The sequence below is a fragment of the Staurois parvus genome, unplaced genomic scaffold, assembly GCF_062004578.1.
Source record: "Staurois parvus isolate SC_StPar_1 unplaced genomic scaffold, SC_StPar_1.0 ptg000428l, whole genome shotgun sequence".
Lineage (NCBI taxonomy): Eukaryota > Metazoa > Chordata > Amphibia > Anura > Ranidae > Staurois > Staurois parvus.
This window is the reverse complement of record NW_028318224.1, coordinates 321,168-347,771: the sequence shown is the minus strand read 5'-3', so window position 1 is coordinate 347,771 and position 26,604 is coordinate 321,168. Positions and strand designations below refer to the sequence as shown.

General features: G+C 39.7%; 1 protein-coding gene across 8 annotated transcripts in view; it reads left to right on the top strand.

Moving 5' to 3' along the window:
* CELF4 (CUGBP Elav-like family member 4) overlaps positions 1–25,651 on the top strand; it is a 1,398,731-nt gene extending 1,373,080 nt beyond the window's left edge. For all 8 annotated transcript variants that reach the window (XM_089687534.1, XM_089687538.1, XM_089687536.1 and 5 more), the window contains one exon: positions 23,304–25,651. Coding sequence is in view for 2 of the 8 variants with exons in the window: in XM_089687539.1 (XP_089543665.1) it covers positions 23,304–23,344 (41 nt within the window). In the remaining 6 variants the exon portion in view is untranslated. The remainder of the gene's footprint in view (positions 1–23,303) is intronic.
* The last annotated feature ends 953 nt before the right edge of the window (positions 25,652–26,604 follow it).

The window sequence follows — 26,604 nt, the reverse complement described above, 5'->3', positions numbered from 1 at the left end:
AAAGTGTCCGGACAGGAAGGAGGTGAAAGTGTCCGGACTGGAAGGGGGGGAAAGTGTCCGGACTGGAAGGGGGGTGAAAGTGTCCGGACTGGAAGGGGGGGAAAGAGTCCGGACTGGAAGGGGGGGAAAGTGTCCGGACTGGAAGGGGGGAAAGTGTCCGGACTGGAAGGGGGGGAAAGTGTCCGGACTGGAAGGGGGGTGAAAGTGTCCGGACTGGAAGGGGGGGAAAGAGTCCGGACTGGAAGGGGGGGAAAGCGTCCGGACTGGAAGTGGGGGAAAGTGTCCGGACTGGAAGGGGGGTGAAAGTGTCCGGACTGGAAGGGGGGGAAAGTGTCCGGACTGGAAGGGGGGGAAAGTGTCCAGACTGGAAGGGGGGGAAAGTGTCCGGACTTGAAGTGGTTAATAACATTGCCAACAATTCCGGGATTTACCAGTCGTGCCGGCAGACCTTTTCTCCCTGATGTGGAAGCCTACATCCTTGAATCGTTGTAGTCGGCGTAAACCTATTTTCCGAAAGAAGTGCCGGTAATTTTCACATTTTCTCTAAATAAACAAAACTGGAATGTGCTTTGCGTGCGCTCATTATCCCGGCATTGTATAACGGGACTTGCGGTGGGGGGCGAGCCCCCAAACAGCGTCACCAATGGCAAATGATAACCATCCATATTTCCGCATGCAGCTCCGCGCACGAGATTGTTTTTTAATGAGCGCAAACGGCCTCCCTGTCACGATTTCGTGCGAGTCGCCGCAGCTTTCCCCACGCCGTAGAGTGCAGGGGCCTGTTCCTCCATCAAAATAATCCAATTTAAAGAAATGATTCATATTAGCCGGTGCATCTGTCTGAGGCCGGAGCAAGGCCCGAACGTTCCTCTAATAAATGATCTTCATTAAATTCAGCTGAAAATATAATCTGGGGAGAGATGGATGATGAGAGCGCAGCAAAGAATAAGCAAAAGGAGTTAGCGGTTTGCTTTTGTCATTTATTCCGTGCAGGCCTCGGAACCAGGCCTTGTTTGGTGAAATTTTAATTTTGTTATAAAGACACCGAATCCATCAGACAGACCAAGCAGAGCCATTGCTTGCTGCTGTCATTTCATGGAGATTTTCTTTTTTTTTTTTTTTACTTGCTCTGTGTAACTGCTCTATTTCTTGGGAGGAAAGTCGTACATGGCCAGCTATTGGCACCATCACTAAGCTTGGTGGGAAAATATTTTTTTTCTTCACGTTTTATTTTACCTCTAGGATTTCTTCAAAGTATACAGTGAAGGAAATGCATATTTGCTCCCCTGCTGATGTTGAATGTTCGCCCCTCACAAAGAAATGATTGGTCTAAACATAGAATGTTCGGTGTATTGTAACACTGAGAGACAGAATACAACAACAAATTCAGCAGAAATGCGTCTAACAAATGGTGACTGATCTGCATGTTCATGAGGGAAATAAGGATTTGATCCCCTTCACAAAACATGACTTAGTACTTGGTGGCCAATCCCTTGTTGGCAATCATAGAGGTCAGACGTTTCCTGGAGGTTTGCACGCATCTCAGGAGGGATTTTGGCCCACTCCTCTTAGCAGATCCTCTCCAAGTCATTAAGGTTTGGTGGCTGACGTTTTGCAACTCGAACTTTCAGCTCCCTCCACAGATTTTTAATCGGATTAAGGTCTGGAGACTGGCTAGGCCACTCCAGGAGCTTAATGTGCTTCTTCTTGAGCCACTCCTTTGTTGCCTTGGCCATGTGTTTTGGTTCATTGTCATGCTGGAACACCCATCTATGACCCATTTTCAATGCCCTGGCTGAGGGAAGAAGGTTCTCACCCAAGATTTGACGGTACATTGCCCTGTCCATCGTCCCTTTGATGAGGTGCAGTTGTCCTGTCCCCTTAGCAGAAAAACACCTCTAAAGCAGAATGTTTCTACCACCATGTTTGACAGTTGGGATGGTGTTCTTGGGGTCATAGGCAGCATTCCTCCTCCTCCAAACACGGCGAGTTGAGTTGATGCCAATGAGCTGGATTTTTGTCTCATCTGACCACAACACTTCCCACCAGTCCTCCTCGGCATCATTCAGATGTTCAGTGGCAGACTTCAGACGGGCCTGGACATGTGCTTTCTTGAGCAGAGGGACCTTGTGGGCACTGCAGGATTTCAGTCCTTGTCGGCGTAGTGTGTTACCAATTGTTTTCTTGGTGACTGTGGTCCCAGCTGCCTGGAGATCATTGACAAGATCCTCACGTGTAGTTCTGGGATGATTCCTCACTGTTCTCATGATCATTGACACTCCACGAGGTGAGATCTTGCATGGTGCACCAGACCTAGGGAGACTGACCATTGTTTTGTGTTTCTTCCATTTATGAATGATTGCACCAACTGTTGTCACCTCCTCACCAAGCTGCTTGGCAATAGTTTGGTAGCCCAGTCCAGCCTTGTGTAGGTCTACAATCTTGTCCCTGACATCCTTGGACAGCTGTTTGGTCTTTGCCATGGTGGAGAGTTTGGAATCTGATGGTTTGATTGCTCCTGTGGACAGGTGTCTTTTATACAGGTAACAAAATGAGATGAGCAGCACTCCCTTTAAGAGACTGCTTCTAATCTCAGCTTGTTACCTGTATGAAAGACACCTGGTAGCCAGAAATCCTGCTGAATGATAGGAGATCAAATACTTATTTCCCTCATGAGCATGCAGATCAGTCATCATTTGTTAGACATGCATTTCTTTTGAATGTTTTGTTGCTATTCTGTCTCTCAGTGTTACATGACACGGAACATTCGATTTTTAGACCGATCATTTCTTTGTGAGTGGGTGAACATTCAAAATCAGCAGTCCATTCTGGAGATCTCTGACACCACTGACCAATAGTCATGACTAAGCCCGTGCTCGTGCGAAACGTGTCTCGTGCTCCTCTGTCCTGCCTTGGAGCTGTCATGTTCTTATCATATTGCCAGGGGCATCCCTAGGCAGGTGCGGGGGGTACGCGCCGCACCGGGTGACACCTAACGCATGGGGTGACACCGGACCCGCTCCACGAAAAGGAAAGTTGTAAAGAAAGCCTGCAGGATGGATCGGATCTGCGAATTGGGGAGCATAATAGATTGGAGTCTGATCCATTATGCTCACTCCGCAGATCCGATCCATTCTGAGGGGATGGTCAGACGGGATGCCACCAAGTGTTACCGCACCGGGTGACACCAACCCTAGGGACGCCCCTGCATATTGCATGTAAAGGATTCCGATAAAGGATTTCATCCACCACATTGCTGTTTGTGCGGCCAACCATTCTGTTTTTCCATTTCCACTCACCAATAGACCCGTCTGCCTGCATGGAAGCAGGTAAGTGAGCACTGGTCTATCCATAGACTTCTCTTGTCATATTGGGGTACACTGGGGTCATATTGGGGTACGCTGGGGTCATATTGGGCTACACTGGGGTCATATTGGGGTACACTAGGGTCATATTGGAGTACACCAAGGCCATATTATGGTACACTGGGGTTATATTGGAGTACACCAAGGCCATATTTGGGTACAATGGGGTCATATTGGGTGCACTGGGGTCATATTGGAGTACACTAAGGCCATATTGGGGTACACTGGAGTCATATTGGGGTACACTGGGGTCATAGTGGAGTACACCGGGGTCATATTGGGGTACACCGGGGTCATATTGGGGTACACTGGGGTCATATTGGGGGGAGCACAACTTAAAGCAATCAGCTGCACACCCCTATGGTAGTGAATAACAAGCTGTGGGAAACTTAGCTTGATTCAATTTCTATAAGTTTGGGAATTTCTGAAAGTCTGTAACATAAATAGTTTGAAATACTCTCCTGTCTTCCCCATATGGAAGAGAAATATATTTCCAATATATTTAGAAATAAAAAAAAAAAATTATACATGCGACATATATTTACAATATATTGGCCTACGCGAATATATTTTAACATGTATTCCAAAAAATGCCAATTCAAATATATTTTCCAAAGGCATATATTTAAAAATACATTTTTTTAAATGTATTTTCCAGGTATTTTTGAACATCTAAAAAATATTCATTTAAACATAGATTTTTAAATATACTTGTAAATGCATTCCAAATTACACTTGGATATATATTTCAGCGTGTGTTCTGAATATATTTTTAATAATATATTCACAAATATATTGAAATATATTTTTGAAATATATTGCATATGGCCAAAATTTTAGTATTTGAAATATATGTCAATATATTTGGGAAGAATATATTAAGAATGTATTTTTAAAATATATTTAAAATATATTTTTCTTCCATGTGGAATGTAAGTAATACAATTACTATTTTTAAGAATGTTTGTTTACAAAAAATATTTACATTGAACTCTGACACCACTAACCAATAGACCCGTCTGCCTGTACAACCAGCAGTATGTAAGTGATCGCCGGTGTATACGTAGTCTTCTCCTGTCATATCGGAGTACCCCGGAGTCATGTCTGCCAGCACACGGAGAGATCATGCCGATGCGCACCGGGTGATAAGGGTGTGCCCAGGCACATCCGGCACGCCCCAAGTGCATGTATTTGATTTATACAGGATAAAACATTTTTTGGAAAACTCAGAATGACCGAATTTATAAAAATTAATTAATCTAACGTTTTCACAGCTTGGTATTTCATTTGAGCAATCTTTAACCACTTCCAGACCGGACACTTTTACCCCCTTCCTGTCCGGACACTTTTACCCCCTTCCTGTCCGGACACTTTTACCCCCTTCCTGTCCGGACACTTTTACCCCCTTCCTGTCCGGACACTTTTACCCCCTTCCTGTCCGGACGCTTTTACCCCCTTCCTGTCCGGACGCTTTTACCCCCTTCCTGTCCGGACACTTTTACCCCCTTCCTGTCCGGACACTTTTACCCCCTTCCAGTCTGGACGCTTTCCCCCCCTTCCAGTCTGGACGCTTCCCCCCCCTTCCAGTCCGGACGCTTTCACCCCCTTCCAGTCTGGACACTTTCCCCCCCTTCCAGTCCGGACACTTTCCCCCCCTTCCAGTCCGGACACTTTCCCCCCCACCCCCTTCCTGTCCAGGGCAATTTTCAGCTTTCAGGGCTATCACACTTTGAATGACAATTGCGCGGTCATGCAACACTGTACCCAAATGAATTTTTTACCATTTTTTTGAGACAGATAAAGCTTTATTTTGGTGGTCAAACATAAATAAATATATATAGTGTAGCGCTCAAAATAAATAAATAAATATCAATATGTGATCAATTAATATACAAAAATAACATATAATGATTAGTAAAATAAATACTCCATAAACATAATGACAATAATACCTCAAGTGATCACACTCTAAAAAATCGAAGTGTCTCAAATAAATATAGAAGTGCATCCATAAATAACTCAAGTGATCACACTCTAAAATGAATCAAGTGACTTAAATAAATCACATGCTTATAATTACCATATAGGTGATCAAAAAATAAATACCAACTTATTACAAAGTGTAAAAGTGCCAAAAAATAGTGCAAAAGAATACATAAATGTCCGTTCCTTCAAAAAATCAAATATAATAATGTTCTTCAAGTGATAAATCAATTCATGCAATAAACGGTGATACTCAATGGGTGATTTGTGCCAAAATCTTCTCCAAACAGTGGCTAAAATGCCTCCTCACCTCCTCCCTGCGACCCCTAAGGGCCAACAGGCTTGTAGGATCAACCTGGATCCTAGAATCAAAGAGGGCCAACAACTTTTCCTTCCTTCTTTGTCTTTCCTGGTGGGCCTCCTACTTCCCTTATGCAGCCAAGGTGCCTTAAAGAACAATGGCTCACCAATCCAGTGAGCCAAAGAAGAAAACACCCTCTAAGTGTAGTATTAAAGACTCCTTTATTTCCAAAATGCAAAGTAGCAGAACTCACATATCTCAGCAGTCCTCCCTCCTCACCGATGTGTGGCTACACTGCATGTGAATTGGGACTTCCTGGTGTAGCAAGATGGCGTCGCACGCCGGAAGTGCGTCACCGCGCACCGGAGACTGCGGACTCGTAAACCTACGAGTCCGCAGTCTCCGGTGCGCGGTGACGCACTTCCGGCGTGCGACGCCATCTTGCTACACCAGGAAGTCCCAATTCACATGCAGTGTAGCCACACATCGGTGAGGAGGGAGGACTGCTGAGATATGTGAGTTCTGCTACTTTGCATTTTGGAAATAAAGGAGTCTTTAATACTACACTTAGAGGGTGTTTTCTTCTTTGGCTCACTGGATTGGTGAGCCATTGTTCTTTAAGGCACCTTGGCTGCATAAGGGAAGTAGGAGGCCCACCAGGAAAGACAAAGAAGGAAGGAAAAGTTGTTGGCCCTCTTTGATTCTAGGATCCAGGTTGATCCTACAAGCCTGTTGGCCCTTAGGGGTCTCAGGGAGGAGGTGAGGAGGCATTTTAGCCACTGTTTGGAGAAGATTTTGGCACAAATCACCCATTGAGTATCACCGTTTATTGCATGAATTGATTTATCACTTGAAGAACATTATTATATTTGATTTTTTGAAGGAACGGACATTTATGTATTCTTTTGCACTATTTTTTGGCACTTTTACACTTTGTAATAAGTTGGTATTTATTTTTTGATCACCTATATGGTAATTATAAGCATGTGATTTATTTAAGTCACTTGATTCATTTTAGAGTGTGATCACTTGAGTTATTTATGGATGCACTTCTATATTTATTTGAGACACTTCGATTTTTTAGAGTGTGATCACTTGAGGTATTATTGTCATTATGTTTATGGAGTATTTATTTTACTAATCATTATATGTTATTTTTGTATATTAATTGATCACATATTGATATTTATTTATTTATTTTGAGCGCTACACTATATATATTTATTTATGTTTGTACACTACACTAGGTATTAGTAGGAGAGTGTTGGCAGCTGTACTAGTTGTTCACCATTTTTAGCGCAAGAGGATTTTTACACTATTTTCAGATTTTATTTTGGTGGTATTTATTCACCACTGGGATTTTTATTTTTTTTTGCTATGTAAATGAAAAAGTCCAAAAAGTTTGAAAAAAAGTGTTTTTTTATAACATTTTGCAAATAAATAATATTTCATCATAAATATTGGCCAAAATTGATTCCATTATCTTTTTAGTAAAAAAAACAAATCCAAATTAGTTTATAACCAAAAATTATAATTTTTTAAAAACATTTTTACATTTTTATTTTATTTTTTTATATTATTATTTTTTATTGTTATTTTTTTTTACATACTGTCACCCTAGCAGTACAGTGTCACCATGGTGACACTGTACTACTGGTGGGGGGTGATGAAGATTTTTTTTATTTTTTTACACTGATTGTTTTTACACCCATATAGGATGTAAAAACAATCATTTCTCCTTCTCTCTGTCTGCATTCTTGCACTCATTGAGAAGTACTGAGTGAGCTGTGATTGGTCACAGCTTGTCACATGGTACAAGGCTGTTGTGAATAGCCCTGTACCATGTGATCTCTGTGATCATTCACAGATTTCACACATAATAAGCAATGATGTCACAAGTGTCACATGATCGGGACCTCGTACAGAGGTCCCGCCCGACGATCAGTGTTTCACTGTGTCCGGAGGACACAGCGGGCACCGGATCGTGGTGCTGCGCGCTCCCAGGGAGTGCGCACAAGCAGGGTGCGGGGAGGCCGTTTAGAAACGGCCACCCGACCCTGCAGTGCCACCGTCCGGCCGTTTATATGCAACGGCCGGTCGGGAAGTGGTTAAAATGTTTTTGAAAACTCAACAGAAAAAAAAAAAAAATACACAGGAGATATGGACTTGCACAAGACAAAAAAGATTGACATTTTATTAAAATGGCCCAACGCTATTCAACAGCAAATCTCACAAAAAAAATAATAAATAAATAAACTTCTGCCCAGTAATTACATCAGTTAGTATTTACTTCTAACACAAAAATTTCCCATATCTAACATTATTTTTGTAAAACCAATGCTCACAATTAAGGTTGAGATTTTTTTTTTTCCTTTATTTATGTAGCAATTTATTTTTTTCTTTCTATTAGGAAGGATGCTTGATTTCAGAGCCCCCGATAACCTCAGTATCAAACCTACTTATGTGAGGTCGTCCATAAAATCTTGCTGCGGTTCCATTTCAGCCTCAACAAGTCAGATCCTTTAACCTGTGAAAATGACTTTTGCAGGAAAAAATAGCAAACTCTCTTGGCAATTACAGCTATGAAATCTTTCATATTTCAAACACGACAATTTGCTTCATGCCCCTTCCACACCCCAAGCATTATTTCAGGGACCCGAGGTGCTCTGTTCATCTTCAAGAGGTCATGGGGTGGTGTGAACTCCTAACCCTAAAGATGACACTGGAGTCGAGAAGAATATAAAAAGAAACAAAACGGCTTCAATTACATCTGTGAGATTCAACATGAAGAGAATGTGGCCTTCAATATGTTTGTCCATTGACTCCTTTCTTGTCACCATTGTGAGTTGCATAGATTGTTGCCAAGAGTGAGAATTAAGAATGGTCCAAGAATAGCGTGACACACGACAACATCCTTCAAGCTGGGACACATTTATTTATTTATTTCAGGTACTTGTATAGCGCCGTCAATTTACGCAGCGATTTACATATATATTGTACATTCACATCAGTCCCTAACCCTCAAGGGGCGTACAATCTAAGGTCCCTAACTCACATTCATACATACACATACTAGGGACAATTTAGACAGGAGCCAATTCACCTACCAGCATGTCTTTAGAGTGTGGGAGGAAACCGGAGTACCCGGAGGAAACCCACGCAAGCACAGGGAGAACATGCAAACTCCATGCATGACTGTGCTGCCCCCATTTTATTTTACACTTTATTAGGATTTCTAATATACTAATTAAAAAAAGTGGACCTACCCTGAAAATGCTGTTCAGGAATCATGTAAACAAATGCCTTTTTGTCACATGATCATATTCAAGGGCTCAGACTGACTATTTTTTTTTCCTGTTAGGTAGCAAGTAGAGAAGTGGGACAGAAATATATTATTTACTTTTATGTCACTGCAGAGGGTATATATATATATATATATATACTGTATATATATATATATATATATATATATATATATATATATATATATATACATACATATATTTATTTTATTTTTTAAATGTATATATATATATATATATTTACTTATTTATTTTCTTTATTTTTTTAATGTGTATGTGTATATATATCTGTGTGTGTGTGTATATATATATATATATATATATAAATGTATTATGCATTTTAAAAATGTATTTATTAATGATTTTATTTTTAAGTGTGTATATATATATATATGTATATATATAATTTTCAAGAGGGGGGAAATTAGAAATTTTGGAAAGCAAATTGAAAATGAACCACAAATTTGCTCAGCTGTACATAAAATCATTTTAATGGTAGTAATTACAAATTACAATGCTAACTTATATATGTAGAATTAATTTTCTATTTTTTTGTTTTGGATATATATATATAGTATTTTTTTTAATTTAATTTAATTTTTTTAATGTGTACACACACATGTGTGTGTGTATATAGTTTTAAATGTATATGTGTGTGTGTATATATATATATATATATATATATATATATACACGTGTGTGTGTGTGCGTGTATAACACATATATATTATTTTTAAGCGGGGGAGAAATTTGAAATTGTAAAAATAAGCAAATTGTAAATGAACCACAAATTTGCTCGGCTGTACATACAATCATTTTGGTAGTAATTACAAATTACAACGCTAACTTATATTAACTTATATATGTAGAACTGATTTTCTAGCTAAAGTGTAACTAAAGGCAAAACTTTTTTATTTTTTTTTGTTTTGGATAGAGAGCAGAAGGATTAGAACACTTGTCAGATTTTATTCCTGTCTGTGCCCCTGTTGAGGAGAACCACCCTCTTTATTTGTCTTGTTTGTCATCATTTTTGCATTTATTTGCTGTTAGGCAGCAAGTAGAGGAGTGGGGGAGTGGGACAGAAATATATTATTTACTTTTAGGTCACTGCAGAGGGTATATATATATATATATATATATATATATATATATATATATATATATAATTTTTTTTTATTTAATTACACTTTTTTAATGTGTATATATATATATATATATATTTTTTTTTTTTATTTTATTTTATTTTTTTTTTATTTAATTTTATTTATTTATTTATTTTTTTTGTGTGCGTGTATGTATATATAGAAAAGAAGCAAATTGAAAATGAAGCACAAATTTGCTCGGCTGTACATACAATCATTTTAATGGCAGTAATTACAAATTACAATGCTAATTTATGTATGTAGAATTGATTTTCTAGTTAAAGCGTATCTAAAGGCAAAACTTTTTGTTTTGTTTTGGATAGAGAGCAGATTTTATTCAGCTTTTATTCCTGTCTGTGCCCCCGTTGAGGAGATTCACCCTCTCTGTTTGTCCTGTTTCTCATAATCATTGAAAGTGAGAGTAAAAAAAAATCCCAAATTTTGGGTTATCCACAGAAAAGTAATGGAGGAGAACTCTTTCAATGCGGACACTAGATCTGGTGACCAGGAGGTCCCCAAGGAATTCCCTTCATTTGCAAGGATTCCCTCTTACTTCCTGTTTGGCTTTGGGACAGGAAGTGAAGGGAAATCTCTGCAATAGGATGCGAATGGTGAAAAAAAAAATCTGATAGAGGTCATAACCCTTCCTTGTTCTATCCAAAATTAGAAAAAAATGTTTTTTCATCTATAGTTCTACTGTAAGGTTTGTGATATTCCACAAATAAATGGACACATAGGAAACCACGTACGTGTTCTTAAACTTGATGGTACCCACGCCCCCACAAATAATTGAACAAAAAAGGACTACTTGGAACAGGGATTTTTCAATGACACCACACATATATCCAGATAAATATTTATATAGAAAAATCCATTTTATTGTACAAAATTTATCAGGATAAAAATGTCATAGAAAATTCATATAAAATACTTCATAATACCTATACCCCGTAGACTCACAGCTTGTCACCTATCACACAGCAGGACATCCAGTATGCGGTTCATACATCTAGAAGATGTGTCTTGAGCCCAGGGGCGGACTGACAACCAATGGGGCCCCCGGGCAATAGAGGATCATGGGGCCCCTGTGTCCTTGCCCAAACTCAAAAAAGCCTATGAAAAAGGTACCAGGGGCATCTCATGGGGCCCCCTACTGACCCCGGGCCCTCGGGCAGTGCCCGAGTTTCCAAATGGTCAGTCCGCCCCTGCTTGAGCCTCAAATCTCAGTACATTTTGTTGAACTTGACATCAACTTCATCAGGAATCCATAGAAAAACGGTTACATTTATGAGCTTTGTACAGATAGTTACATAGTTAGTCTGGCTGAAAAAAAGACAAAAATCCATCCAGTTCAACTATTACCATAGTTGCACTTGAATGCATAATAATCGCATCCAAAATATTAGAACATAATCCTTGGATACTTAGAAAATCCAACTAATAAGTTAATTATAGAGCAGTGTGCAAACAAGGGCCAAGCATCCCACACAAATAATTGTTCTTTTGAGTAATCTTGGAGTCCAGTTATGGAAAGTAGTCATCGATCGGCCTGGTTTTCATCATTTTAATTTCAACGGTTTCCCATTATTCAGTTTAGGTGCAAAACACAGTCTTTTTAATATTCAGTAGATAACACCTCTTTGACCAGATTTTGGTTCCAGATATTTCTTAGTTTACTGCCCACTATAAAATATACACTATTATCCTAACGTTTGTGGACACCCAACCATCACAAATGAGCTTGTTAGGCAACACATTCCAAACCCAAGGGCACCGGTATGGAATTGCCCTACCCTCCACCCCACACACCCATTTCCTATGCATCAATAACAGTTTCAACTCTCCTGAAAAGGTCTTCCACAATTTTGTGGTCAAGTAGTGATCTTGGACAACAAGACCTGGCTTGCAACTGGCATTCAAATTTATCCAAAAGATGCTTAGTAGGGTTGAGGTCAGGGCTCTCTGCAGGCCACCAAAGTTTCTCCACACCAGACCGTGTCTTTATGAGGCCGGCTTCATGCACAAGGGCACCGTCATGCTAGAGAAGGTCTGCACAAGGTTGTAAGTGCCCAATTGCCTAGAGCAGAGGTGTCAAACTCAATTTCATGGTGGACCACATCAACATTATGGTTGCCCTCAAAGGCCCGGTTGTATCTGTAAGACTAGATGTCCAGAGCATCCCACTCTCTCTTACATCACCCCTCTTACCTTGTGCTGCTGCCAGGAAGAAGCTGGGAAGCAGAAAATGCAAGAACTGGAAGATGACCAAAGGAGGGCTGGAGTCAGCTGCTGAAGTCTGCAGGGGAGGTGAAGACAAGGGGGTGGTGCGGCTGAACAGAGACGTGCAGAATCTGTATTAGGAGTTCTGCCCTCCTCTCTGCTGCAAATTGCTGAGACCAAGGGTGGGGAGTTGCAGAAATTAGCCTCTTTGTGGCTGCATGGAGAAGAGCAGAATCTGGTGGATTAGATCTGTCATCTTCTCTTCTGTTGACTGCCAAGACAGGATGGGGATGAGGGAGTGCCACAGCTACAGGAGAGGTCCGAGATCACACAAAATGGCCTGGAGGGCTGGATTTGGCCCTTGAGTCTCGTGTTTGACACCTGTGGCCTAGAGTGTATTCTGAATTCTGTAGAAACAAATACTGGAAACACCTGGCCATGTGGTGTAGGTGTGATGTCCATGTGTCCACAAACCCTTCAGCCTATAGTTACATAGTTAGTCTGGCTGAAAAAAGGCAAACGTCCATCCAGTTCGCATCCAAAATATTATAACTGAATCCTTTGATACTTACAAAATCCAATTAATAAGCTAATTACAGAGCAGTTCGCAAGCAGGGCCGAGCATCCCACACAAATAATTGTTCTTTTGAGTGTCTTGGGGTCCAGTTATGGAAAGTGGTCATCGATAATCGGCCTGGTTTTCATCATTTTAATTTCAACGGCTTCCCATTATTCAGTTTGGGTGCAAAACACAGTCATTTTAATATTCAGTAGATAACACTTCTTTGACCAGATTTTGGATCCAGATATTTCTTAGTTTACTGCCCACTATAAAATATACACTATTATCCTAACGTTTGTGGACACCCAACCATCACAAATGAGTTCCTCCACACCAGGCCATGTCTTTATGAGGCTGGCTTCGTGCACAAGGGCACCCAACCATCACAAAAGAGCTTGTTAGGCATCACATTCCAAACCCAAGGGCACTGGTATGGGGTTGCCCTACCCTCCACCCCACACACCCATTTCCTATGCATCTATAACAGTTTCAACTCTCCTGAAAAGGCCTTCCACAATTTTGAGGTCAAGTAGTGATCTTGGACAAGACCTGGCCTGCAACTGGCATTCGAATTTATCCAAAAGGTGCTTAGTAGAGTTGCGGTCAGGGCTCTCTGCAGGCCACCAGAGTTCCTTCACACCAGACCATGTCTTTATATGGCTGGCTTCGTGCACAAGGACACTCAACCATCCAAGTTCACACGAAATGGCCTGGAGGGCCGGATTTGGCCTTCGGGTCTTGTGTTTGACACCCGTGGCCTAGAGTGTATTCTGAATTCTGTAGAAACAATTACTGGAAACACCTGGCCATGTCCTGTAGGTGTGATGACCAGTTGTCCACAAACGCTTCAGCCTATAGTTGACTTTGCGGAATTTGTCAAGTATCAAGAAAGTGTAATACGTGACCAATCTTGCCAAATGAAATACAGAGACATTCCTTTGCACACCAACCTCTACGTTGGTAAATTACTTTTGGCATCCAAAATGCGGGAGAAAAACAGTCAAAACAGCTAAAGTCAGAACTGTCTGAAGACGTGGCAAGGCAACCACAACTAGGTCAACCTCATTGTGGCCTACAGGATGGTCATCTTCATGCCTTCATGTGTGATTTGCAAAGAATTTTGAGTGTATCATAAAAAAACGAAATGTGCAACATTGTATACCTGTGATAACAATAATGTATTAAAGTTTAATAACTCATATTGCTATTCAAAAATGAAAAAAATGAAGGAAATTATCTACAAAGAATTTTTCTGGTAGAGCTTTGGAATGTGACTTTTAGAGGGCTGGCTGGAAATAATTGTTCCAAACATTTGCAAGGCTATGTTTTGTATCGCATTCATCAAGTGCATGTGTTCCTTCATCACGACTACAAAAGCTTGCCTCTGTCCGTGTCTGACTTGCCGTAACATCTCCACGTTGTCCCTATGCTATGTCACTTTTTTTCTCTTTTTTTGCTCTTGTCTTTCCTTTTCGTTTTGATGTGGCTTTTTCATTTTTTTTTTGATCACCTGCCTTCATTGCGGTTGCTCAAATGACCTGTGAGTGCTATTTATATATTTTCTCCCCCCCTCCTTCCTCTTTTCCAAAGAAAAATGAAAATAATACACCCAATACGTAAAACACTCGAAAAAAGAAAAAAAAATATATATTTTCTTCTTTTGTCATTCAACTCAATCCCAACCTAACCAGACCCAACACACGATCTCACGCCGAAAATGTTAACGTAATGACGTGGAGAAAAGAGCCCCCCCCAGTCCGTAAGTTCAATCGACTAGCAGATGTGAAATGATGGCGTCATGTAATAAGCTAGAGCTGCATGACATGCCGTTTTGTGGAGGTGCTGTGGTTGAAACATTATTTCTTGGATGTTGTATCCGTTCATGGTTGGCCAGTCATGATCACATGTGCTGCTTTTTTTTTTTTTTTTTCGCCACTTTTTTTTTTTTTTTTTGCTGTGCTCATTCTGTTTAATTGGTGCTTGCAGTGATATTATGTTATCTTTGATCTCCTTGTCCAGCCTTGCTTATTATGCTTCCTTTGTGTACTGTAATGTAGGTTTTAAAAAAATAAATAAACTAATTTGTGATCCTTATAAATTATATGCGAACCTTGAAAAACAAAAAGTGAAGGGTAAAAAATAATGTTGTGGTTGATTTTTTTGAACTTAGTACAGTTGTGTTTTTTTTTTGGTATATTTCTATATTGTTATGGAAATTTGGGGCCTTTTTCAATTGATTGTTTTTCAAAAGTGTGAATAATTAAAATTGTTTTTTTATTTTTTTTTTCTAGTATAAATGTTTTTTTTATGTTTTAAAATATTTAAAATGTTGAATGGTTAGTTTAAAGATTCTACCCCACTCAAAAATAAAGGTTCAGCATTAATTTCCATAGGTTTGTGGAGACAAGAGCACCAGGTTTTTCATCCCTACCCTTTAACCAAAGTGCTTGTCTGTGTAGAATAGAAAAAAAAAAGATTTTATATATATATATATATATATATATATATATTATTTTTATATATATATATATATATATATAATTATTTATATTTTATATATATATATATATATATATATATATATATATATTTATTATTGTTTTATATATATATTATATATATATGTATATATATATATATGATTTTTTTTTTCCCATTCAATACATTTCGGTACTGCAGGTACAGCACAAATCCAGCAAGCTCCTAACTTCCTGTGGTGAGCTTACAGTGCTGCCCCTGCTGCACCATAATCCGACCTAGACAGTGTTATCAGCCCTGCCTGAGTTCCCCCCCTGCTGGGCTACAGAATACATCCCCCTTGTGTTAGGAACATAAATGGAGGGGAGGTGTTCTGTAGTCTAGCTAAAGAGAAATGGACAAAGCTAACAACTGTGCTTGGAATTTCAGTGCAGCGGAGTCACTGTGATGTCACATAGAAAGTTCTGGTGGATCAACAGATATGTTAAAAGTACATGCAGTTTTTTCAAGAGAAAAACATGGAGAAATGTGTAAGTTCTGCAGAGAAGTACTGTTTTTTTTTGGGGGGGGGGGGGGTGAAGACATAACCTTTAATATGTCAGTTATCCACAGCTGTGACTTCCATACTCCACGTCTACATATTTGTTAGGTTCAGTAACTGTAATCACTAATAAAGTAGTGAAGCACGGCCAGGGCCCCAAGCAAGTAAGTTAATGTAGCTTCTTTAATTATTAGACCCAACAACATTCAATAAATAAAATGTATTAAATTTTTAAATTAAAAAAAAAAAAAATTAATTACTAAATTTAACGAGTGGAAAAATAAAAAGTATGCTTTATTAATACTTTATAAAGAAAAACTTGTTCTCAAATTCTAAAATTCTTTAATTATTCCAGATAAATAAAATTAATGTAATCAAATAGTAATACATATAATTAGTTAATAAAAGTTTACCTAAAAAAAAAAAAAGTACAAAGGTACAATGAACTTTTTTTTTTTTAATATAAACTTTTCTTAATTAAATTGTGATCGTAACGGAACCGGACCCCGACTGCACTAGGGTATTTCCGTTAGACTCCCGCTTCCCTGTCCAAACACTATCCACGGACCCCACCGCTGACCATACAGGAAATAAGACAGCACCAGACTCTCTTAAGACAGGAAGTCAACTGCTTTATTTTAACACAAACGCAAGATATATACACAGGGCGGGGAAATACAACCAGGAACAGGAAACACATCAGCAGGCCGTCCCATCTGGGGGAAGGGCTTCTGGAAACACCCCCCACCAAACCAAGACACACAATAGAACAATGGGATACACCACCACCTGGCAGTGAACAATGGACAACCACCTGGCAGTGAACAATGGACAACAATATGGCAGTGAACAATGGACAACCCCCACACCAATACACAAACATTACATCCCATAATAGTTTGCTAGAACAATGGGATGCAGCTGCATGGCAGAGAACAATGAACAATCCCCACACCAATATTAGAACATTTCACACAATACTAGGACAGATCACCCTGTACCCCTACCAGGCACAGGGTGACTCACACATAATGGGAACATTATGTGTGAGTCACCCTGTGCCTGTTAGGGGTACAGGGTGATCTGTCGGAACATGGGGAGCTGAGACAGGGGTCCCCCCACCCCCAAAAGTCACTTCCGTCACAGTGATTTATGGGATTGTTAGGACCAATGGTGTTTACTGAAGAGCACTGTTAGGCTAGGTGAATATTCAAAAGCGAAGTGAAAATTCTCAACCCTCCCAATGTGTTGACAGCAGCACGGATTACTGCGGTGTTTGAGCATGTTATATTTTTTAGGGTTATTTTTAAAAAGAAACAAAGCATTATATACTTGTGGGACTGGATCTTTAAACAAAATTCAATACAAAAGAATACAAAAAATATATACATGCGTGTGTTTATTTGCAACTGAAAAAGGGTCCTTGACAAGTGTTTCTTTGTTTTTTTTTTTTTGGTTTTTTTTTTGGTGTTGTAATTGTCTACCTGCTGTGTATGGTTTGCTGTCTGTTGAAGCAACAGTGTTGAAAACCTGCCAGCGTGAATTGACATTCGGCATGACAAACCTACCAGAGTGAATCCTCTCAGCTCCAGTTTCTTGATGTAATAAATCAAAGAGTGCTCAGGAGGAGCCTGCTTGTGAGCAAGAGATAAGGGTTTCATAAACTAATCCTCAATGATTAGGCATCCGGCTAAAATGCCAGGCTTAGCCCGATAATGATTACACTGTAAATAAAAATCTCTCAAAAAATAGTCTTACTCTTCTGTTTGAAGAAATAAAACCTTCTCATCAATGTGTTCATTTTTATAGGCTTTGGATAGTTATTTGTTTTTTTGGGCTGGTTCCATTTTTTACGGCTCAGATTTAAAAAAAAAAACAAAAAAACAAAAAAACAGAAATTATTTGTAGGGCAGAGGATCTACATTTTTTTTTTTTCACTAGACCAGTAAATCAGTCAGTTAATGGTGAGAAGAAAAAAAAAATATATATATATATATAAATATATTTTTATAGGCTTTAGATATTTATTTGTTTTTTTGGGATGGTTCCATTTTTTACGGCTCAGATTTAAAAAAAAAAAAAAAAAAAAAACAGAAATTATTTGTAGGGCAGAGGGATCTACACATTTATTGCTTCAACAGTGATTGTGTCTTGAAATTTAAGCTTTTGAAAACCGACTAAAACAAATGTTACATATGATGGATTGTAGCCAAAATGATCACGTCTATATATTAATTGTGCGGCATAATATTTAAAAACCTCATATTTATTTTTAAGGATTTTATGAGAGATTGACGCATCATAGATTTCATCACTGCCCCCCCCCCCCAAACTCCCCACTCTACACCTAGATGTAAATCAATTAGAGAATTAAAAAAAAAAAGTTTACTTTTTTTTTTTCACTAGACCAGTAAATCAGTCAGTTAATGGTGAGAAGAAAAAATATATATATATAAATATATTATTATAGGCTTTAGATTTTTTTTTTTTTTGGGCTGGTTCCATTTTTTAGAGCTCAGATTTAAAAAAAAAAAAAAAAACCCAGAAATTATTTGTAGGGCAGAGGGATCTACACATTTATTGCTTCAACAGTGATTGTGTCTTGAAATTTAAGCTTTTGAAAACCGACTAAAACAAAATGTTACATATGATGGATTGTAGCCAAAATGATCACGTCTATATATTAATTGTGCGGCATAATATTTAAAAACCTCATATTTATTTTTAAGGATTTTATGAGAGATTGACGCATCATAGATTTCATCACTGCCCCCCCCCCCCCCCCAAACTCCCCACTCTACACCTAGATGTAAATCAATTAGAGAATTAAAAAAAAAAAGTTTACTTTTTTTTTTTCACTAGACCAGTAAATCAGTCAGTTAATGGTGAGAAGAAAAAATATATATATATAAATATATTATTATAGGCTTTAGATTTTTTTTTTTTTTGGGCTGGTTCCATTTTTTACAGCTCAGATTTAAAAAAAAACAAAAAAACAGAAATTATTTGTAGGGCAGAGGATCTACACATTTTTTGAGATTGACGCATCATAGATTTCATCATTACCCACCTAGGTGTAAATCAATTAGAGAATTAAAAAAAAAAAAGGTTTACATTTTTTTTTTTCACTAGACCAGTAAATCAGTCAGTTAATGGTGAGAAGAAAAAAATATATATATAAATATATTTTTATAGGCTTTAGATATTTATTTGTTTTTTTGGGATGGTTCCATTTTTTACGGCTCAGATTTAAAAAAAAAAACAAAAAAAACAGAAATTATTTGTAGGGCAGAGGATCTACACATTTTTTGCTTCAACAATGATTGTGTCTTGAAATTTAAGCTTTTGAAAACTGACTAAAACAAAATGATACATATGATGGATTGTAGCCAAAATGATCACGTCTGTATATTAATTGTGCGGCATAATATTTAAAAACCTCATATGTATTTTCAAGGATTTTATGAGAGATTGACGCATCATAGATTTCATCACTACCCACCTAGGTGTAAATCAATTAGAGAATTAAAAAAAAAAGGTTTACATTTTTTTTTTCACTAGACCAGTAAATCAGTCAGTTAATGGTGAGAAGAAAAAAAAAAAAATATATATATATATATATATATATTTATAGGCTTTGGGTATCTATTTGTTTTTTTGGGCTGGTTCCATTTTTTACGGCTCAGATTTAAAATAAAAACAAAAAAAAAAAAGAAATTATTTGTAGGGCAGAGGATCTACACATTTTTTGCTTCAACAATAATTGTGTCTTGAAATTTAAGCTTTTGAAAACTGACTAAAACTAGCCAAAATGATCACGTCTATATACTAACTGTGCGGCATAATATTTAAAAACCTCATATGTATTTTCAAGGATTTTATGAGAGATTGACACATCATAGATTTCATCACTACCCACCCAGGTGTAAATCAATAAGAGAATAAAAAAAAAAAAGGTTTACATTTTTTTTTCATTAGACCAGTAAATCAGTCAGTTAATGGTGAGAGGAAAAAAAAAAAAAAATATATATATATATATATATATATATATACATTTTATTTGGTTTGACATTTTAAATCTGGGTGTCTGAAGAGAACATGGGTTTGCCGGTCTGATGGGAAACATTACATTTTTCAATTTTTTTTTTAACTTTTGGCATTTAAGCATATTTATTTGGTTGCCATTTTTTCAATTACACATACACACAAGAACATATTTAACTACAAAGGGCAGATTTTTTTTTAGTATTTTTAACCTAAACTTTCGTTATAAAATATTCTTCTGTATGGTGAAATTTCAACAAGGATTTTCATTTCTTGAACACAATTTGTAAAGGGGGGGGGGGGGGGACTGTTTCTAAGCGGTGAATAGCCAGTAAAATCCAATAGCAGGTCAGGCTGACAATAGTTAGTAGCATTGTCCAGGGACAAGGGGATGGGTGGGCACTGCGGTGTATTTAGGTTTTGTGCTGTCCTAGGCAACACACACAAATTGAGCTCCGAAAGAGAGGGGGGGGGGGCAGGGAGAGGGAGGAGGGGGCAGGGAGAGAGAGGAGGGGACATGGAGAGAGGAGGGGACAGGGAGAGAGGGGAGGAGATCGGGAGACAGAGGGAGGGGGCAGGGAGAGAGAGGAGGGGCAGGAAGAGAGAGGAGGGAACAGGGAGAGAGAGGGGGGCAGGGAGAGAGAGGGCACAGGGAGAGAGAGGAGGGGACATGGAGAGAGAGGGAGGGGGGCAGGGAGAGAGAGGAGGGGGCAAGGAGAGAGAAGGGGGCAGGGAGAGAGAGAGGGGGCACAGGGAGAGAGAGGAGGGGACATGGAGAGAGAGGGAGGGGGCAGATAGAGAGAGGAGGGGGCAAGGAGAGAGCGGGGGGCAGGGAGAGAGAGAGAGAGGAGAGGGCAGGGAGAGAGAGGGGGCAGAGAGAGGGGGGCAGGGAGAGAGAGAGGGGGACAGGGAGATGGGGGGGGCAGGGAGAGAGAGGAGGGGACATGGAGAGAGGAGGGGACAGGGAGAGGGGGGAGGAGATAAGGAGACAGAGGGAGGGGGCAGGGAGAGAGAGGAGGGGCAGGAAGAGAGAGGAGGGAACAGGGAGAGAGAGGGGGGCAGGGAGAGAGAGGGAGCAGGGAGAGAGAGGAGGGGACAGGAAGAGAGAGGAAGGGACAGGGAGAGAGAGGGAGGGGGCAGGGAGAGAGAGGAGGAAGCAGGGAGAGAGAGGAGGGAGCAGGGAGAAAGAGGAGAGGGCAGGGAGAGAGAGGGAGGGCAGGGAGAGGGGGGCAGGGAGAGAGAGGAGAGGGCAGGGAGAGAGAGGGAGGGCAGGGAGAGGGGGGCAGGGAGAGAGAGAGATGAGACAGGGAGAGACAGAGGGCGCAGGGAGAGAGAAGGAGGGGCAGGGAGAGAGAGGGGGGCAGGGAGAGAGAGGGGGCAGGTTGAGAGAGAGAGAGGGCGCAGGGAGAGAGAGGGAGGGGCGGGGAGAGAGGGGGGACAGGGAGAGAGGGGAGGGGGCAGGGAGAGAGAGGAGGGGGCGGAGAGAGAGGGGGGGAGCGAGAGAGGAGGGGGCAGGGAAAGAGAGGGGGGCAGGGAGACAGAGGAGGGGGCAAGGAGAGAGAGAGGAGGGGGCAGGGAGAGCAGAGGGCAGAGAGAGAGAGGAGGGGGCAGGGAGAGAGAGGAGGGGGCAGGGAGAGAGAGAATGGGACAGGGAGAGAGAGGAGGGGGCAGGGAGAGGAGAGGGCAGAGAGAGAGAGAAGGAGACAGGGAGAGGAGAGGGCAGAGAGAGAGATTATGGAACAGGGAGAGAGAGAGAAGGGGGCAGGGAGAGAGAGGAGGGGGCAGGGAGAGAGAGAAGAGGGGGCAGGGAGAGAGAGGAGGGGACAGGGAGAGAGAGGAGGGGGCAGGGAGAGAGAGGATGGGACAGGGAGAGAGAGTATGGAACAGGGAGAGAGAGAGAAGGGGGCAGGGAGAGAGAGGAGGGGGCAGGGAGAGAGAGAGAGGAGGGGGCAGGGAGAGAGAGGAGGGGGCAGAGAGAGAGAGGAGGGGGCAGGGAGAGAGAGAGAGGAAGGGGCAGGGAGAGAGAGGAGGAGGCAGGGAGAGAGAGAGAGATTGATAGGGCAAGGAGTGATAGTGCTGCCTGTGTCCCCGCTGAGATTTCAGCATGTAAGGGGTTAATTGACCACTTTGGCTGCAGCAGCTCGGCTTGTTCTGTCTGAAGCTGATAGACGCATGCGCAGTTGCTGCCGCCACTACTGGTTTTCGGGATACAGTTTTGTGCTGGAACACACGGCAGCGCCTACATCGGCAGCTGCTCCACCACACTACTGACCATCCCCCTCCCAGGAAAGGCAGAGGTCAGGGTAGGTGGCAAAGGGTGAGCATAATTCAGGAGCAGGCAGAGGTCTGTGCAGGCAGCAGACAGTGAGCATAATCCATGGGCAGACAGAGGTCAGGTTAGGTGGCAGATTGTAAGCAAAATCCAGGGGCAGGCAGAGGTCAGGGCAGGCAGCAGACAGTAAGTATAATTTAGGGGCAGACAGAGGTCAGGGCAGGCGCAGACAGTAAGTATAATCTAGGGGCAGGCAGAGGTCAGGGCTGGCGGCAGACAGTAAGTATAATTTAGGGGTAGGCAGAGGTCAGGGCTGGTGGCAGACAGTAAGTATAATTTAGGGGCAGGCAGAGGTCAGGGCAGGCGGCAAACAGTAAGTATAATTTAGGGGCAGGCAGAGGTCAGGGCTGGCGGCAGACAGTAAGTATAATTTAGGGGCAGGCAGAGGTTAGGGCAGGCGGCAGACAGTAAGTATAATTTAGGGGCAGGCAGAGGTCAGGGCAGGCAGCAGACAGTAAGTATAATTTAGGGGCAGGCAGAGGTCAGGGCAGGTGGCAGAGGTCAGGGCTGGCGGCAGACAGTAAGTATAATCTAGGGACAGGCAGAGGTCAGGGCAGGCGGCAGACAGTAAGTATAATCTAGGGACAGGCAGAGGTCAGGGCAGGCGGCAGACAGTAAGTATAATCTAGGGCAGGCAGAGGTCAGGGCAGGCGGCAGACAGTAAGTATAATCTAGGGGCAGGCAGAGGTCAGGGTAGGAAAATATATTTTTTGGACAAATATATTTTTCTTCCATATGGAAAAACAAGTGTAATTATTAACCACCCTTTGCGTTTTGTTTTTTTTTGCAATTCCACTCCACTTTCGCTACAAAGTTACTCTAAAAAAAAAAACACAATTCAACAAATATGAAAATCCTTGATGGAAATAACTGTTGTCCTATCTGTCAAATAACAATTTGGAAAAATTTCACAAAGTAACGTTTTCAGAACTGGGGTCAGGCAGTTCACGCGCGATCTGAATAGGGTCGGTATGTTTAACATGTACAAAAAAAAAATTGACTAATAATCCCTTATTATTTTTTTTATTTTCAGGACAGGAACTGAATGGGCCGTATTATAACAATACAAAATAAACATATAAAGAATATATGATCGAGACGCGCCGGATTACAATTTTGACATATCAGCAAAGTACCAATCATGCTGAAGACTTCAGACTTTTCTTCTACTTTGATTGTTAAGACTGTAATATTTCTTCGATGAAAGTATCGCGACTGCTTACGTGGATGGGAACTCAAGTTGGAAACATCAGGGCGGATCAAGATCAATGGGAATTTCCGAACAGACACTGATAATGCCACAAAAAAAAAAAAAAAAGGCTTTTTCTTCTTCTAAGAAACCTGAAATTTTGACAAGGAGTGCCTGTTTGCCACCATGAGTTATGTTGCAATGGCATCCCCAGGGCAACTGTTGCAAGAAGCATCGTATATGTCATTCCTTAGCTATTTAGGGACCAAAGGACCAAACTTTTTATCGCAGACTTGTAGCTGTATGTAAAATATGAAGTTAACTTCCTACACCTTAGCTGTTCTTAAAACAGTTTGGGAGCAATTATATGAAATATGTAAAAAAAAAAAAAAAAAAAATGCTTAAAACGCTTTTAAAAAAAAAAATGGCAAGATAATAGCTATTTGATACTATAGAAGGTTCTTTGGTTACATTAATTAAATTCTGAAAATTTCCTATGGTTTTCTGTATATTATGAAAAGGATAAGTATGTAGGAATTAAATAAAGGATAGATATTTTAAAAGCAGACAAAAAAAAACAAAACTGTGAGATGGAAGAAAAAAAAAACAAAAAAAGAGAAAAAAAAAATAAAAACGAAAATAAAAAATGAAAAATGCATTAGAAAGAAGGTAGTAGGAAAAAAAAAAAGGGTTTGTAAATGCTTCTAACTACCCCCTCCCCCCTTAAAATCCTAATAGTTGTACAGATTTAACAGAAAAGTTTAAGATATCTATATAATAGTTAAAAAAAAAAATTAGAAAGCAAAAAAAAAAAAAAAAAAAGAAAAAAAAAATAGACGTTAGCATTATGGCTAAAAGAAAGATGTTGTAGAACTGTAATTTTTGTAGAGTTTAGAATAAGCATAAAATCCTATTGCATACTTTATTGAGGAGGATATGAGAGGCTGTGATGGCAGCTTTTAACTGCAAGCATTCCACCTATTAAAAATAAAACTTGACTCTTGTAAAATGATGCAATGAAATAATAACAGCTATTGTCTTTTTATCAGTTCATTTTAACTCGAAGAATGACACGGCTCTCGCTTCATATCTTCGTAATCTGCTCTTTGCTGACCCTCCCATCATCCTCTGCTTTAGTAGTTTCCATATTTGTTCTAGACCTTCAGGGGCAAAAGACAGCCTAGAACCTTAATGTTAAAAAAAAGTAAAAATAAAAAAAAAAAAAAATATAAACAATCTTTGAGAAAAAAAAAATTTCTGAAACTGTTTACAAGGAATTTTGAAAAACAGGGGATGTTTAAAAACGATGCTGGCTCTGTTTTTCTGTAAATACATTTGCATATTTTGTAGGTCTTTTAATTGTAATGATAGAGAAAAAAAAAAAAAACAAGGAAAAATTATTTAAAATGAAAGCACGATATTTATCTTTGGTAATTGACTTTAGAGCAGTTAAAAAACAAAAAAACAAAAAAAAAAAAAAAAGATGTTGCTTTAGAATAAACTCAGATTCAGAAAAAAAAAAAATAAGTCAATGAACTATTTAAAAAACACATATATTTTAAAATATATCATATTTATTCTAATTTATTTCTGCTGTATGAATTTTTCAGTTTTATCTTTTTTTTTTTTTTCGTCTTTCTGTTCTCACTCGTTTTAGTTGAACTAAAAGAGTGTTTTTGATCATGTTTAACTTTTTTTTTTATAAATATATATATAAATATAAATATATATATAAATACACGAAAAAAAAAAATCATGAAGTATTATCTCCTGCAATGGGTCACTTTTTTTCCCTTTAATTGCTGGAAGGGGATGGAACGCTGTGCCATAGCCCTCCTCTGGATAAAAAAAAAATGGATTCCTTTTCTCAAGCCTCGTTTTTGTTAATAACTTTTATTATTTAACCCTATGCTGACTTGTTACAAAACCCAACTTGTATCACAATGGTCTTTTTTTTTTTTCAGAATAGTTTATCGCTGTGATCCTTGCTGTTCATTAGAATGCAGACTCTTTTTTTTTTTTTCTGTCACTGAACTCTTTTATTTTTACTTCTTTTTTTTAATCGTTGTTTTCCTTGCCCGCTCTGGGGCATCGTCTTTTTTTTTTCTCTTGGTCATTGTGTTCCTTTTAATTCCTGCTGTTAGTAAGTACAGGTGTGTACAGCAGCTGCATTTCCGTCCAACTGCTCTTTTCACTCTCAATTACCTTAAAAAATCTCCTTGTAATCTTCTGTAATTATTGAATGACGCTTTTCAGCTTAGCCCTAAATAAAGCACAGTTTAAAAAATGTTTTGTGGTTTCTTATTCTTTCCCAAGCGTTTTTTTGGGGGGATTTTAGCAATAAAATAAATATACAAAAGGGGTTTTTAGGTCATTTACGGAAGTGGTGGCAGAAGACCCGTTAAACCCTTTGAGGACCGTAAGATTTTGGAACGCCAAAAGAATCAATTTTTTTGTTTTTAAAGTTCGTACACTTCAGTTGCTGTAACTATTTCATGAAATAATTGGCAAAAAGCTAGATCCGTTTGTTGTTTGTTGATAAGAACTAATATTTTGACTCAAACCAAAAAAAAAAAAAGAGTTTTAAGTTCTTAACCATTAGCCGCCCGGCCAATGGCCGTTTGGCGGCTTCAAAAGTGCTGCTGCACTCCGGGTGCACGCCATTTGGCATCCTCCCGCACATGCGCAGTTGGCGCTAATGCAGAGCGGCACAGCAGCGCGATCTGTCACCGGCCACGTACCTCGGACACGGCCGATGACAGATCTGAGTACCGGCCCCGTTGCTGGTGCCATGTGACCTGCTGCGACCAATCACAGCAGGTCACATGACAGTTGTATACAATGGATGGCTTCATTCATGCCATCCATTGTATACTAGTGCCTAGCTGTGAATGGTCACAGCTAATCACATGCACATGTCATGTGATTAGCTGTGACCAAATCACAGCTAAGCACAAAAAAAAACAAAAAAAAAAACTGAATGAATCGATTTCATTCAGGTAAATGCTTGCTTATAGCAAAGTAATTGTTTGCTATAAGCAAATTGTGTAAAAAAAAAATACTGATCACTTCCCCAAAGTAGTACAATGTTACTAAGGTAACATTGTACTACTTTGGTCATAGTAAAATATGAAAAAAAATCTTA